Source organism: Semicossyphus pulcher, unplaced genomic scaffold (genome assembly GCF_022749685.1).
Source record: "Semicossyphus pulcher isolate SPU_LCO1_2020_fin unplaced genomic scaffold, fSemPul1.0.p SCAF_5, whole genome shotgun sequence".
In the NCBI taxonomy this organism is placed as follows: domain Eukaryota; kingdom Metazoa; phylum Chordata; class Actinopteri; order Labriformes; family Labridae; genus Semicossyphus; species Semicossyphus pulcher.
Window position 1 is genome coordinate 2,454,565 of NW_027211726.1, and position 16,828 is coordinate 2,471,392.

The 16,828-nt window shown below is 45.5% G+C and overlaps 1 protein-coding gene across 1 annotated transcript in view; it reads left to right on the top strand.

Annotated features, from left to right (window-relative positions):
- The window catches only part of LOC138608495 (protein MTSS 1-like), a 52,894-nt gene that overhangs the window by 1,303 nt on the left and 34,763 nt on the right, over positions 1 to 16,828 (top strand). The window contains exons 2-3 of the mRNA XM_069681093.1: positions 9,041 to 9,102; positions 11,394 to 11,467. Coding sequence (XP_069537194.1) covers positions 9,041 to 9,102; positions 11,394 to 11,467 — 136 coding nt within the window. The remainder of the gene's footprint in view (positions 1 to 9,040; positions 9,103 to 11,393; positions 11,468 to 16,828) is intronic.

The following is a 16,828-nucleotide window of genomic DNA, read 5'->3' on the forward strand; positions in this document are numbered from 1 at the left end:
GGTAGCAGTGGTGCCTTCACTGGCGCTAGCTACCTCCTGCTCAGTCAAGTTAGCTGTAACGTTAGCTTCCTGGCTACATTTTGGCTGCATCCATACTGCAGCTAATTGTCCCAGCTCCACACAGATCAGATTTTTTAAAATCGATATCACATGTTTTTAAATTCAGAACTGGGCTACTTGTGGTACTAAATTGGATCCAAAACATGCGACCTGCGTGCGGCTTGTATTTAAACACTCAAACCGGCCCGTGGAGGAGAACGGCACGCAGCAGTGGAGAGACGGCGAAATGGCAGCTGTTTGGGGAGATGCCTCTGTCCAAAACGAGAAGGCTCATACCGAAGTGTTGCCAATAAGGCAGAGACGAATGCCTTTGCCGCTCTTGTCTGTTTTTTGCCGTCTCTGATGGAGATGTCGCTTACTTGCTCAAAAGTTTATGCACATCCAAAGTCCCGTTTTTACAGAAAATGAATGTCTCCTTCTTCTTTTGGTTTAATGGCGCGTTGCCACCATTACTTCTTAGGTGCATAGCGCCAACTCTACCGGAGTAAGAGGCATGGAAGCTGTCTGAGGATCACTTTGCATCAGATGAATTAGTATATGATAATAATGATGAAAACGAATGTCAACAGATGTGACGTCTTTTGTTATTGTTGTTTGTCTTACCTGAGTCCCAATTCTAAAAATAGATACAAACAGTGACCCGCCGTATGAGTGAGGCCTCCGTCTCTCACCCTGACTCGGAGCAGCTTTCTGAGCTGACAGGAAACAGTTGCTCAGCACGTTGTTGCTCGGGTGAAAAGCTTTCTTCTCTTTCACTTTCTGGCAAAAGGCTTGTTTCTTTTCCGGGAGAGGGCGTTCAGGAAACATTTCACTAAAGCCACAATAAATCAAATGGTAGATTTGGCGTTATAAATAACGGCGAGTGTTTCTGTTTCATTGCTCATATTTACGATGAACAAGGTTATTGCTTTCCCCCAGGGCGCCACCAAGCATCTGGGCCCCAGAAAGCTTAAACACCTCCGCCCCCCAACTTTGTGGTCGGCCCTGGTTGCCACTGAAGACACACCAACATGTGGATGGCTAGCTGGGGCTTCATCTGTTAGCATGCTGATGTTGATGCAAGTCGAGTGAACATACATAGTTTTTTGTATTTATTGCCGCCAGCTGGTCTTTTGCAACGTCGTTATTGCCCATGCTCATACAGCAACGACATTGAAAATTGTGGTTTAATTGTGCTGCCCGACTATTTATGTGCAATACAAAATACTGCTGCCACAATGTGCAGCAGAGCCGACAGAGACGACCTCATCACAGCTTCAGAAAGTGAGATTTTTCTGCTTTTCTTTGTCTGGTTTGAGACTAAAGTGAACATTTAAGAGCCACTCTGTTTCCAGCTCCTTTAATGGGAATATTTTTATGTACTTGTCCTCTTCTATTGGAGTTAATCGAATATCAAAACACGTCATCTTTGGCTTTGGGAAACCCAGGTAGCCCCGCCCTAAACCCTCCCCTGCTTTCTGGTCTGTGTGACTCTAAATGGGAGCATCAGTGACTAAATGAACATCATGCTGTGCTGAAGAAGACTTGAAACCAGAGATTGAGACCATAAACTCATTAGGAACATGTTTACTGAGGGAATAAATCAGGAGAGAAATAGGACGTGTTTTGCAGTAGGTGGAGTCGCCCCCTGCTGGACATTAGACAGCGTGCAGGTTTAAGGGCTTCATTGTTGTAACCAAGGGGCTTTGTCTGTTTTATGTGCAGGTTATGGTGAGTGGTTCAGGTTGGGGGTTTGCCTGCAGAGTGTGTAGGGGGAGGGGCACCATGTAGACACACACACACACACCTGTTTCCATGGGGACGTAATAACAGACAGGTGGTTTCTAACAGGTGGAGTTGTTCACAAAGAGAGGGCTGGGGAATCTGCCACACCCTCTTCCTGCTCCTCCTTCCTCACCCTCCTCTCCTTCTTCTGTCCCTTCTTCAGGTGGCTCTCCTTTAGTCTCATCCTTTCATCCCAGTCTGTATATTTCTTATTGTCAGCAAATCCCATGAAAAGTCAAAAAACCAACAGTTTGCCGCGTTCTGACATTCGACACCAGCTCCGGTCTTTTATTGTGTCATGTACCGCGTGGATGTGAGTGTGTCTGGCTGCGTGCCGCTCATCACGCACACATCTTTGTGCCGCTGGTTAAATTGAAGACGCATTACTGATCCGTTTAAGTGGAACCGATCTGCATGTGTATCCCTGGAGGAGAAACTGTCTGATCCTCTTACACTGGGAGCAGCTTTATTCTGAGCTTCACAGCCGCTTTTATTCTTTATAGTGTTTCTTCTTGTTGAACACAAACTGAACTGAAGGTTTGCTGCTGCTGCTGAAGATCAGGAACATGACAACATTAGCGTCTTTACAGTCTCAGATCCCGTCGGCTATAGTCTGAGACGATCCGGGGACACCGGTGAACGTGCCGGGCGGTAAGCGATAAACGACTTCCTGTCAAGACAGCAAAACTTTTAAAATGCTCGTTTGTTGAACCGAGGTCCGATCGATCTGATGCATTCGAGGAATTCGGGAAATCTGAACACTGAACGGCTTCCGTGACACAGCGTCAAGAGAATTCATCTCAAGTAAAATTTCAGATCTCGAACAGATTGTTAGCTGTTAGCTGTTAGCATGCAGACGTCTGTTTATAGAGATTAATAAGAAGCTAAAGCTCGTGACGCTGATGGAGCCGGGATGTCGTTACGGCAGATTATGCTCCGCCTGCTTTTGCTCTCCTCACGGACTGTTTTTCCTGCTGATACGTGATTGGTCAATATTACTTGGGCTACAAACGTAATTCAAACAGAACTACAATGTAGAATCTGTAAATAGAGATTAGCGTCTTTACAATATTTAAAACTGGACTGTAGTGTTAGTGTTAGTTACGTCTCCTCTCGCCGTTCCTCCTCTACTCTGCTACTCGGGAACAGTACGCTGCAGGAGCCCCATTTGTCCACAGAGCTGTCAATCATGAAACCACACCCCCTTTTTACAGCATCAAATAACTAAAAGTAAAGTTGTGAGAAAACTTGGACATAAATCAGCAGGATAAGAACTAACTATGATGACAGAAACCATGTTTGAGAAAAATGTATTTGACGTGTATTTTGATTTTATAGTTTGACTCATGTCCCATCTGTTAACATGGAGGAGGCGGGCTTTATGAGCTATTTTATCCCCGGCCAAAACAACCTGAGTTCATTGCTTTGCTGTGACTCTGTGTGTGTGTGTGTGTGTGTGTGTGTGTGTGTGTTAGCGTAATGCCTTTGAGAGTGTTTGCTGAATGCTAATCACCGTTTATCTTGAGCAGAGTCGTTGGTCTAATCACCTCTGAGCTAAAATAATCCCAGTCTCTTTATTTGGGCCTCAGTATCAGATCCTCATGGAAACCTCACGGACGGAGCTGCTGCTGCTGCGTCGGCCAAATGGGTCACTTGTTGTTTTTGTGTGTGTGTGTGTGTGTGTGTGTGTGTGTGTGTGTGTGTGTGTGTTTATAGGCGTTGTTTCTCTCACTGACATCAGTGTTCTCCTGCTCTGGTGTTCAGGTTTATTTAACGTATCGTCCTTCCATCGTTATTCTAACACAATAATATGAAGCGCCGCACTGCCGTCAAATCTCATCATGTAAACTTTGAATCGATCTCAGGACCCATCTGACTTTGATATGTCCTCTGGGAGCGATGGCCAACTCTTCAGGGCTTTCTGTGGAGCAAGCAGAAGGTATTCCTTTTCCATGCGCTGCATTGTTTACAGTCCGACGAGCAACCTGAGGGTGGAGATACGACGTGTAAGAGCAGTTAGCTCAACTCGCTGCAGATGTCTGTTTATAGAGATTAAGAAGCTAAACCGTCCTCACATGACCGCCGATGGTAGCGGGGATGTCATAATGGCAGATTGTGTTCCGCCTGTTTTTCCTGCATACACCAAATATGGCTGCAACTAACAAATTATTTTGATTTGGTTTCACTGATACAAAACATAAATTAAAAGACCAACAACAAGTTTCTGTCTGTTTTAAACCAACGACAAACAAAGTGCGGATATGAAAAATAATAAGTCCAGCGTGTCGTCTCTTCAAATGCTCGCTCATCACCGACGGGCTCCCGTGATGAGCCAGGTCTATTCTACCTGACTCAGACTTTACCAGCTTTAGGACGCGATGGTGTCGCGTCGGTCGCCGTCGTTTTGCTACATTTTGTTTACCTGTCGCTTCCCAGTTGCTGTTTTGCATGAGCAACTCTCAGCAGAGATAGTGAGGAGGTGAGATGTCTCACCCCTCAGCAACTCCGGAAAACGATGTCATGTCCGAAAATCACGGGTGATGACGTAACCGACTAATTATTAACAATTACATTTGTTGCCAACTAATTTTGTGATTGATTTTTTTATCGACAATAACACCGATACGTGATTGGCCAATACTGCTACCAGAACCCTTCTGATACCAAAATCAGGTCTGCATTTTTACACAGAACCTTTAAATATGAATAAATTATTGATTTAAATGTTAATACTTTGTTTGAGAATCCACAAAGTATCCTCACTAACGTGCATCCACATTTTCTTACACACATAATAACGACGCTGTCCATGTAGGCGCAGCATCCCCGGTTTGCATCCACCTGGGGACCTTATCACAGAAGGTGGATGTTGCTGTCGTTCCTTTTTTATTTGCTCTTCCACCACAGAAAACAACAGTTATACTGCAGATAAAGGACTCAGATTTATGTGATAATCTCACAGGATCAGGTGTAAGGAAGAAACAAACAGAGATTTCCTGCTTTACAGCTCCTGCAGTCAGAACAAACAGAGCAGACGATTCCTGAAGGACCGCCAGCCTGCTGCTGCTGCTGCTGCCTCCGGTCGTTGCCACGGTGACAATTTATGTCCTCAGTGACTGATTGATGCAGCGGCCCTGCCCTCGAGTCGGTGTGTGTGTGTCAGAGAGAGAGAGAACGAGAGAGAGAGAGAGAGGATGTAATGAGATGTGGGTGTATATGTACAGTGTAATGTCGAGGAAATGATGAATGGGTAATAAGGAGCAGGAAGGTGAAACGGTGTGAGCGTGAAGAAAGAGAGAAAATGTGTGTTGAATATGAAAGAGACACAATGAAAGCAAATGTGTGCCACAGAACAGATCCTGTGTGTGTTTGTGTGAGGGTGCATGCACGTGTGACCCTCCCCTCCCCACAAATCCTTCTCCGTCTGAAGCCCCCTCTGCTGCAGCGTTACCGTAGCAACGGTAGCCAGGCGATGACGCTGAGCATCACACTCACAAACTGAACGGGGCTGCCGAACACACCCCGCCCCGCTCCGCTCAGCTGTGCTGCACCGTTACACAGGATTGATGGTGACGCTGACACATGGCGACGCCCACAGAGAGCAGAGCAGGAGAGGAGGCCGTATTTATTGATTATCATAACACAATAATCTAATGTTGTGTATTTGTTGAACCACGTGTTGTTCTGCAAGGTAAAACTAGTGTTCATGAACTCTGGTGGCTTTGAATGTTGGAATAAAGCAGCTGTCTGGTTAAAAACAGCATCGAGACGCTCAATAACAATCTGTGGCCCTGTTGATAGCATTGTTAGCATTTCCAGCTACAAGGCAGCTAACAAACGTCAGGATTAAAAACAAGACTGGCTTAAAGGGACAGTTAAAAGTTTTGGACACTACGTTGTATGAAATACTTGCTAGTAGTGTCGTGGATGCAAAGCTGTTCGCTCACTCAGCGAGTCCCGTGGTCGGAGTCCTGTCCGGTTCTGAAACTAGAGTAAGTCGTTCCGGTGAGACGGCAGGGTCATGACACCAAAACGTTTTACCCTTCAAACAACGCGCAGACAATCCATCCATTTCAACACAACATCACCGTCCTACGATTTCATATACTGCGCCGTTCTTTTGGCACAATTTTCTCTCTTGACAAATCCAGTATCACTACGCCTGCGGCAGGCCGGTTTCTCAGGTGTGCTGACTTAGCTGTGTCACGTTGATTCTGACTGATTCGCATCATCCTTGAAGCAAACACCGGACTATGAAAGTGATGAGGAAGATTTACCTTTAACAACGGATCCAACAGGACCTCTAAGGGCACGATCCGTGTCAGGAAAATGATGAATGATTTTTATTACTACAGCCAGGAAAATCACAAACTCACACCATGTAGACATGTATCTTCCTCGGCGACAAAAGAACGGCGCAGTATATGAAATCGTAGGACGGTGATGTTGTGCTGAAATGGATGGATTGTCTGCATGTTGTTTTTGTAGGGTCAAACTTTTTGGTGTCATGACCCTGCCGTCTCACTGGAACTACTTACTCTACGTTCGGAACCGGACAGAACTCCGACCACGGGACTCGGGGAGTGAGCTAACAGCTTTGCATCCACGACACTACTAGTAAATATTTCGTACAACTTAGAGTCCAAAAATCCGAATCACTTTAAGAAAGCTCAGACTAAGTTTTCGGACCAGCTTACACCAGATGACAGGAGCATGTCTCAGGATTTTATTCGGAAACTGCAGCAGAAGATAAACTCATATTTGTCTGTGTTATGGACTCTCTTGAATATTGAAGCCGTAACACCAGAAAATAAAGATTGAAGTGACTTGGAGCGTTAGACACTGGTCTGTTAGAGATGCTTGAGGAGGAATGAAGATGCTGATATATTTCTATGGTGTTTATTTCAAACTGTTTCTAAACTGCAGTATTTTAAACTGTGATGCATCCCTGTACGATCTGAGAATAAGTCTGTACAAATGTGGGCATTAGTAAGACATTAATGCAGATTTCTACAGTCTATTTAAATTCTGGGCGTCTTCCGTGTTGTGGAGTCTTCACCAGAGAATCCCTTTGAGTGCGCGCGCCTCAGATGTTTCTCTGCAGCAGAAAAGCCCCACCCATCCCCAAAAACATCAGGGGACTCCTGCTGACATGAGAAGCGTACCCCAGTTTCTCTTGTCTGTGTGTTTCCCTGCTGCAGCACCGCACTGCAGCGTCTGAATCCTCTCTGTACGTGTGTCATGGTAAAGCCGGTCGCTGGACGCTCAAACTCTATTTGCATGCCTGGGGGCGCTTGTTTGGCTTCCTCTAGCCTGGGGTGGGCGGGGTGTATGGATCTGCTGTATTGATCCGTCTCCTCGTTGTCTGTGCTGAATCTGGTTCAGCTCTGGAATCTGTACATCGGCGAAGTTTAGATGTTCTGTAGTTTTTTCTACACATTTTCAGTATGATTTAAATGAAACTGGGAGCCTGTTGGAGGAGCTGTTTAGTGAAGAAGTACTGTTGAATTGTTTTAAAGGGCATGATGATCATTGATCGTCTTATGGCTCTTTTCCTCAGAACGGTACAGCTCAGCTTTTTTGGGTTTGTACCTCAGTCAGGTTTCCATCAGTGAGCTGATTCACTTTGTAAAACAGACTCAATATCCTAATCATGTATGAAAGAGACATGAGACATACAGACATGATCAGGGATATTATCAGCACGTTATTGGTATCTGCAGATTATGGCTTAAATATGACATAACCGCATTTTTCTGTCGATATTTTCCGCAGATAAAACGCTTTAATTCTGCCCAAATGCTCGATGATTCCCTAAAAAAGTTGGACTAAATGCTACGACATTAACTCGGCGCAGAAACTCGAGCCAATGAAGAGAAGTTAACCAACTTTCACAACTCTTCACAAGCTAACAGTTAGCTCACATTCTCTCACTTTTACCGGCTTAAAGCCTCCTGAAACCCAAATCCACAAAATCCTTCTAACTATGTAATTTCAGGTCTTATATAAATACTAAGAAGCATCTAAAACGTTTTAGAAATTAGTTTTACACAGTCCTGAGAAAGGGTCTAAATGGCCAAATGAGCTGATAAGATTTTCCAGTGGTTCTTAACGTTTATTTTCACTCAGATTTTTGTGGATGCTTTGTGACACACTCAACTCTGATATCATATATGCATTTTTACTGTTTGAAGCCGAGTTTCCAGGATCTTTAACAACATTAAACACGCCGAAAATACGCTCGCGGCCAAAGCCGACGCTAACAGAGAGTAACGTAAACATCAAAGCAAAACTAACTCACATATTCATGGACGCACACACGATAAAAAGAGTCCGTCGGCGATCACTGATGTCTCCGTAGAAGCTGCAGTAAACAAGTACAACGCCTCTTCCGTCAAGCGTGAACAAGATGTCTGCGGTATGGCAGGTTTTGGCCACTACAATAAGAGCAGGTGTGATATCAATTCCACTACAGGGAGACTTGATGTTCTCTGCAGTTAGGTGAAAAAAACATGCGCCTAATTTATCGGTATCGAAAACGGCAATCGGCATAAAGGGTTGGAAAATATCGGGATATCGGATATCGGCAAAAAATCCAATATCGTCTGGTTAAAAACCCAGCAGAGCGCCGATTGGTCAGAGAGGATCATCACTTGCACGGCGCTGCACATCCTGCACAAAGCCCCCATTTTAAAACAGCAACGATCAACAGTGACCGCAATGTTGCTGCAAAACAACAACAGACAAAGTGGAGAAATCCTTGTGTTTGGTTCCCAGTTTCATGTTGGTGTTGCACAGATGAAGACGTCAAGGCAGCTTCACGCAGCTCCAGCAAAGCTCTGACAGTCAGCTCAGAGTCACAGCTACATTCAGGGGAGACTTTCTGCAACGGGAAACAAAACTGAGAAACATACTAGCGAGCCGAGCCACGAGCCGAGCATGAGGTGAAGATGAGGCTTAACGTAGTTTCAGTGATGTGTTTGTTTCTAATATGTTTAACATGTGAAGCTCCAAACTCCCAGAGACACGCTGGTACTATTAAAGGGTATTTGCCAGATCTGACCGTATAGTTTTATGAGGCTTTTACAGTACAAAGATTATTGTTCCATATTTGTCTTTTGACAGCAGCTCTGAGTGTGAGTCGAGCTGTGGCTGTGATATAAAAGGCTTCAGGAGGATGTACCCTGATATTATTGTTGTCTCTCTTTCTCTTCAGGGCAGTTATCCTGTCTGGGACGACTTCGTCAGCAAGGCCAGCAAGCTGCAGTCACAGCTCAGGTAACACACACACACACACACACACACACACACACACACACACACACACACACACACACACGTAAAAGCACAGGAACAGGCTATAACTACACCTGCTGCAAAGACCGAAAACAGGTGTTTGTGAGACATGTAAATACTGTTTTAGTAAAAGGCTGCTGCGTCCGCTATATCCTCAGTAATAACAAAACAACACAACCGACATATTGAGCTGCCCATTCAGCTTTTGGTACATTCAGATTTGGTCCAGATCAATTGTGAAAGTCTGGATTGTGCAGTTGTTTGGAAGGAAAGATAACGGATCATTTCTCTGATTTGAGAAACAAATCTGATCAGCAGTCTGAAAAACGCTTTATTTATCCTGACCATCATCAAAGTGTAGCAACCATTTCCATGGGGTTGATGCGTTGTTGCTTTGGCTGCTAGTGACACAAATTAAATAACATTAAATAAACATGACTGACGGTGCAACTCTGCTGCGTATCAAATCAAGCGCTCCCTAAACTAACAGCCCCTCCCCCAGGGGGCGATGGAGAGGTTTGGGCTTCACTTCTGGGGGAGCTGGCATGTCATGTGATGAGCGCCGACCTCGCAGCGACAGTTTAGAGAGGAAGAGTAACAACAGAGACGGTCGGAGAAACTAAAGTCGAACGTCTGAACAGAAGACGAAGAGCTGGTCCCCTGAAACGGCTCGTCAGCGCTCGTTTGGAGGTGTTTCAGGTTTAAGTGACGTGAAGAAGAAACAATAATCAGCAGAGAGGTCATGAAACCTGCGTCTGCGCCGCAAAGCAACGCGACTACAGAGTTACAAAGTGCAGCATGATGAATGTGTGAAGGCCGAGAGGAAGAACGAGCTGCTCCCCGTCCTCCAGCACCACGTCAGATTTTGTCCATAATCCTGCAGCCCTAGTTTGATGACTTGATTACCCGTCCGAAGCTTCAGTTGGAGTTGCAAAATCTTCCTGGCATGCTTTGATTTGAAGACAACAAAATGTTTCCTCGGTCAAAAGCCTGTCCAGTTTACCTCCACAAGATTTACCTTCCTGAATAAATCCTGCTCACCACGATTCTGAGAGCACTCATTAATAGAGCTCTCTCATAGCAGACATATGTGCTTGTGTTAGCACCAAGGGGGAACTAGTAAGATTAATAAAACTATTCATTGTAGTGTTAAAAACCATCCTTTAGGATCCTGCAGGTGATGTTTCAGATGCTGCATTCAGGTCCCTCCGCAGAGCATGTTAAAACCGACACGTTTTGATGTCTGTACCACTTGCTGTGCTGCTGGCCGCCGTGATGGACAAAACATTGAAAGGGAAACGTGTGCACGCGTGGAGCACACATGTTGAGGGTCTGTGTCACCTGAGCTCATGGAAATCCAATCAGTCTGCTTCATTAGGTGTTTAAATGTCAGCTTCACTTCTCCTGCGCTGTCGCCCCGTCCCTGGTACTCTGGTTCACTGGGTCTACACGCACATGCGCATGCACGCACGCACGCACGCACACACACACACGCGCACACACACACACACACACACACACACACACACACACACACACACACACACACACACACACACACACACACACACACACACACACACACCAAAGTGAAGGTCATGCACACACAGCAACATGTAGAGACACATCCAGATGCAAACTGCAAACATACACTTAAACATTAATTCATCATGGACGATTCTTCTTCACTTTCTGCACATAAACACACAAATATACACTCACACCTTTATTAAACACCAACACACACACACACACACACACACACACACACACACACACACACGTGCACAACTCAATTAACCTTGTGGGGCTGGCAGAGATTAATGATGCCACCATAAAGTCATTATCAGTGAGATGGATCAGCAGCGGCCTCCAGAGACTCTGCACTGGGCCAGAGGTCACCAGAGGTCGGAGCTGATTACAAACACTCTGACTGCATCCTCCCTCCTCTTCCTCGCCATAATGCAATGTTTTTGCACGTTTAAACCTGCGCTCTTCTTTCCACTCCTGAAACTTCCCGACATCGTCCAGGTGGGCTGCATGTGTGAACGCAAATGGTTGAATTTTTCACGCTGCAGCCTCCGAGTAAAATATCCGCAAGAAGTCGATGTGTGAAGGCAGCAGGTGATAGTCAGGAACATTCCCCGACAGCCCTGGAAAATCTCAGGGGCAGACCGTCTTGAGATTTCCTAGAAATACTCAGGAGTGTGAAAGTATAGAAACAGGTTTTAAACACTCAATAGTCATCCTGATTCCTCTGTTGTGTCTTCCAGGACGACGGTTGTGGCGGTTGCAGCGTTCCTGGATGCCTTTCAGAAGGTGGCCGACCTGGCGACGAACAGCAGAGGTAAGGCTGAAGCATGTGTGTCTGTGCGAGTGTGGATGCAACGTTTCCGAAGCCTCTCGTTCGTGGTTGACATGCTGAAGATTAAAATGTCTGATGTAGCAGAATGAATATGTGAAGCCCTTGGACCAGACTGGTGTCGCCTGTGGTTGTGTAGTTATACCTTACCTTGTAGCCTTAGCACAGGAATGTTTAGTTATTGTTCACAATCTCTGAATCTGACGGAAATAGCCGATGGGAGTGTCGGTGGAGGTTTAGCCAGTGTTCAACGATAAACGGATCCTTCTCCAGTTAGCAGCTCGAGAAGCGACTGTGTGTTCAGATCATTCCCACATCCGTCCCCCGGAGGAGGAGCGCCTGTTCATCTGTTTGTGCTATATTAACATCAATAAGCTGGTTTACTGGCTGACACAGTTTCACTCCTGCAGGTGTGAACATGTCATGTTAGACAAAAATAATTTGGCAAACGCGGTGCTGTGTCAGCTCTGATGGCCACGCCCACAGGAAGTGATGCTAATCCAAACACAGAGCTGTGCTTGTGAAGCCTCAGAACAACGAGCGAGTGTTTCCTTTACCCTCGAGCAGCAGCTCTCACTGTTCCGTGTTGTTATCATTAAACGGCAGTTTGCACGTTTCTCGATTGATTTGTACTTTTCCATTATTGACTAATGATCAGAGGTGGCCGTCTCCTCCATCACTTGAATGCAACATCAATAGAGGTCCCTTCCTGGATTGATTGGATGAAGCAGGAAGGCTTGGCGGCAGCTCGGGGTGGTTGTGGCATCATGTTGCTGCTGCAGGACAGTCTCTCTCACTGTGTGTGTGTGTGTGTGTGTGTGTGTGTGTGTGTGTGTGTGTGTGTGTGTGTGTGTGTGTGTGTGTGTGTGTGTGTGTGTGTGTGTGTGTGTGTGTGTGTGAGTGAGTACACAGTGCAATGTAGGCCAGCCTCCTGTCGAAGCAGCTCGTTGTCACAATGACAACTTTGGCCGAGGAAACAATCAGTCAACGCAGGGACGAGTCTCGGGCTCTGGGTCACAGCAACTCTGTTATTGTCTTTCTCTGTGTGTTTGTCTTTCTCTGTGTGTGTGTGTGTGTGTGTGCGTGTCTATTGCTGTTGTCCCACCTGGAGCGTTGTGTGTAGAATTATTGGTTTTGTTTCAGCCTCTGTTGGGACAATTAGAGGTCTGCGGAGCCACACCTCAACAGCCCGACTTCCTCCTCTCTGAGCTCCTTCAGCTCTGTCTCATGCTCTGTGTTAGTGTTAGCTGTGCTGTAGGAGGGTCTTATTGCTTCCCTGTTACTTTGTGTCGACAAACATCATTTCTACCTTGATGTAAGGTTGTCAAAACATTTGATACTGTAATACTTTGCGATACCACGAGTCTAAAACGGTAAAATCTGTTATTTTTATGTTGATAGCACCAAAAGGTCCTGAAGCTTTAAAAACAAACAGATCTCCAGTCAGATTTTCAACCTAAAGCTGCCACAAGCAAAAGAGAGAGAGCAGCTGTGGTCGAGCGACACAGACAGGAAGTGGAGAGAGCGAGCGCCGTTAATGTAAATAAAGCAGTGAAGCAGAGAAACCTGCAGGAAGGGACAGGGTTTAGTTTTAATAGGCCGCAGTCGACTGAGTGTGTCTGCTCGGCCCTCCGTCACACCTGCAGCTCTTACACAGCAACGACGCAGCGGGCTGCTCTCATTCACAGGACGACACATGAAGACGCTTGTGAAGACGCTTTCACGTCTCATTAAAGTTATAATCTCAGTTTCGTTCTCTTTGGCGCCACCTATGGTGATAATCAGTAATTGCGGGCGCACACTTCCCAGGTAACCAGACAGTGCTGCATGTGTGACGTCCACGGTCGGCTCCGGTTGTAACTCTTGATTTTCCTGGCTGACGGTCGCTTTCCTTTTCAGACTGTTTGCTTCATCTGAGCGTCGAGTTTGTTTCTTCTTCTTTGGATTTTCACTTCTTGTTGAAGTTGTATCTGTAGTCATCCATCTTTTCTTTGTTTGTTCAGCCATAGTAGATTACTGTTTACTCGCAACACTTGCAGAGAGCGGAAAAGCAGCCGCTTAGCTCCGCCTACCCTCTCTGGCAGACCAACCACTGCTGGCTGATGGAGAACGCGTCACTAACTGGGCGTCGCTTGAGATTTTCTTCCGTGAATGTCGCCACAGACACCCAGTCTGTAATAATACTATATACTGCAAATGCAAAGGCTTTCATCAGGGGGCCATCAGCTCAGTCACCAGTGTGTTACCTCATTCAGTGACAGATACAGACTGAACAGACATTTATTTACATGAACATCTTTGAGATTATTACTTTAAACGTCACTGTAAATATTGATATCGGGTTGAAAAAGTATCATGATCGCTGATCGATCCTTTTGTTATAGTATTGAAAGTGCAAACAGCTCAATAATGTGTGTGTGTCAGGCTCGCTCATCAATCAGGAGGCAGGTCAAAGGTGGGGTCGAGCGCTGTGATCGAGACCCTTGAGGCATTGTGATAAGATCTGATGTAATAAGAGAGAGAAAGAAGAACAAATCTGTTTCTGCTTCCTCATTTTGACATCATCGAATCTCTGCTTTTATTTTGAAAATACTGCCGAGTTTCACGTCATCGGGTTTCGGAAAAGGACTCGCAGACACCTGGGACAACAGGTTGTGAGTGGAAGTCCTTAAAAGGCAGCTACTGTTCCTAAATAAAGTCAACTTGAACACCTGAACATTTCAGATCATAACAAACATTACACACAGAAATAAAGCACATTGTCTCCATGTGCCTTTGATCCTGGTGGAGCTGTGGACGGCCTGTCAGCTCTCACACGTGTGTTGAATTATTGAATGGAAGAGGTCATTCCTCCCCGTGTACGCAGTCTGCTCAATATCATCCCAGTGCATTTTATGACTAGAGGGATGAAGGAGGAGGGGAGAGACGTGAGGCACAGGTAGAAGTGGTGTTGGTGGTGGAGGAAAGAGTTTAAAAATTTAGGCCCAAACAGATAAAATGGCAGATTAGAAGGAGTTAGAAAGAGACGATGACGTGCAGGAGAGAAACGGATGGTAAATATGAGAGGAGGAGGAGGAGCAGTAGAGGAGGAAGATAGGGGGGCAGATGGTGATGGGGAACCGGAGAGAGGATGGAAAAAGATGGATGGAGGGATGGAGGGGGGAGGGACGCTTTTGGCTGTCATGTCCAGCCGGCTGCTGCTGGTGCTCATGGCAACAAGATGGAAATCACTGCAGGATTCAGCCTGAGCAAGAAAATGTGCATCCTTTATCTTTATCTTTATTTTATCTAAGCTGAAAAATAATCCTCAGGTCCTTTACGCACCCGGAAGAGCCGCCCTGTTTCCTCCATGTTCACCTGTCGTCTTGATAAATTCAGCACGATGTACATTTCCGACAGAGTGATGCCAAACACTCGTGCATACAGTTTCTCAGTTTCCTCCACCTTCCACTATCATTGCTAAGCTACTATGACAGAAACACAACACCTCTTGTGGATGTATCACATCAAAAGAATGCCAACAAATGGAAGGCAGGTGAGGCTTTTACTGTGAAAAGCCTGCATGCAGGTTTGATTGGTTTCATTTGCTGCTCCTGAAACGTTTTTATTCCCAGTTTATTTGCCTCCTTTTCACCTGAGTAATTATTGCTGTTGGAGCCAAAATATGTTTTTTACTTTGAGTTTATTTTATTCTCGCATGAGACACTTTGTAGCATAGATGAGACGCGGCACACTGGGTGGAGCCTTGCTTATTGTGCATAAAGCCAAGGCTCCAGGTGATCGAGCAGGTGAGCGAATAAAGCATGCTCTGTCGCCGTGTCTGCGTGCACCTGGATTGTCACTTTAAGTTATATATTGTGGGCTGATTAAGGTCAACCTTGTTTGGTGTAACTCAAAGACAATGCTGAATAAATGGATCCTAGCATCCAAATGGAAATACGCATGTGGACGTTGATTTTGTTGCTTTGACTTGCTCCTCCTTCTTTAGATAAAAATGAGTCTTGTTTAGATTTAGGCTCTACAATGATTACTGAGTCATTTATCTGAGACTTCTTATAATGGTGAGCTGAATGGCTCCACCGCCCCGCGACCCCTAAAGCCCACTTCAGATCGATGATTCACAACACAACAAAACTGCTGCCGTGTGAAATGGTTAGTTACAGAGCGTCTGAAGCCATTACGTGGAGTTGAGAAAAGTTTTGACGTGTCAAATCTCCAATCAGGACACAGCATAAAGTGGCGTAGGCACCCTGTCTCTGGAGCTGCAGCAGCCAAGGACGGCTCCAGATCCTCTCTTCCAAACGCTCTGTCTTCAACGTTTATTAATCGATGTTACAACTAACGCTGTGAGCACGTCACTATCACTGATTTATAACGATAACAGAAATCCAGCTAGTTAATTCATGTAACTTGGGCCTAATACTAACAATATATACTATTAACTAACATTGTAGTCTTAATGCAGAAGTAGTGGGGTATGCGTCATTGCTATGGAGACGGTCAGCTGTGTCGGTGTGCGTTGCGTTGCGTTGCTTTGATGTGAACGGCCCAGTTTATGTCGGCATTCTTTGGGCAGGTGCATCCAGTCTCGTTGTGAATCATTGATCTGAACTGGCCTTTCCAGGACGCGGTGGATGGATGGATTGTTATGGTTCGAATTATAAATAATTAGAAGTATTTTTAGTTTTTTATCCGTCTTTGAAGTCAGAATAGATGTTTAAGTCACAGAAAACCTCCTTTAGTCTCACCCTTTGTGTCTGGACCTGCTCGTCATGTAAAGTGTCCTGAGATAACGCTCGTCATGATTCGGCGCTATACAAATAAAAACTGATTGATCGATTCACCTCTACAAGCAAACACCTGCCTTTTTAAACGGAACATATAAGATACTGTTTAATGATGTTTTGAGGAAGCTGAGGATCATGGGAGTTGTTGTCTTTGTTGTCAAACAACCAGCCGTTGCTGACGGTGAGGGCTCAGGCACCTTACCTGTCTGAATACCTGCGAGGTCTTTTGTTTCTCTGGAGTTATCTTGTCACAAAGCTCTCTCCGTCTTTGGAAAGCCAAACCAGTGTTTAGAGGAAGCGTGCACGTTAATGAGGGTGAGCGCTGACGGCTGGAGAGGACGCAAACATGTCTCTACAGTGGAGGATCATCCTATCATAACACACAGACACAAACACTATGGAGATCAGACACAGCAGGCGTCCTCCTCTCTCTACCTGTAATTGTGTGTGCCTGTGTATTGGTCCATGGTTACTATAGCAACCTGCTTCCATGAAGGATTTGGTCCTTAAAGGGCCGGTGAGCGCCGCCACTTTGGCAGGGGTCGCGTCAATATGTCAA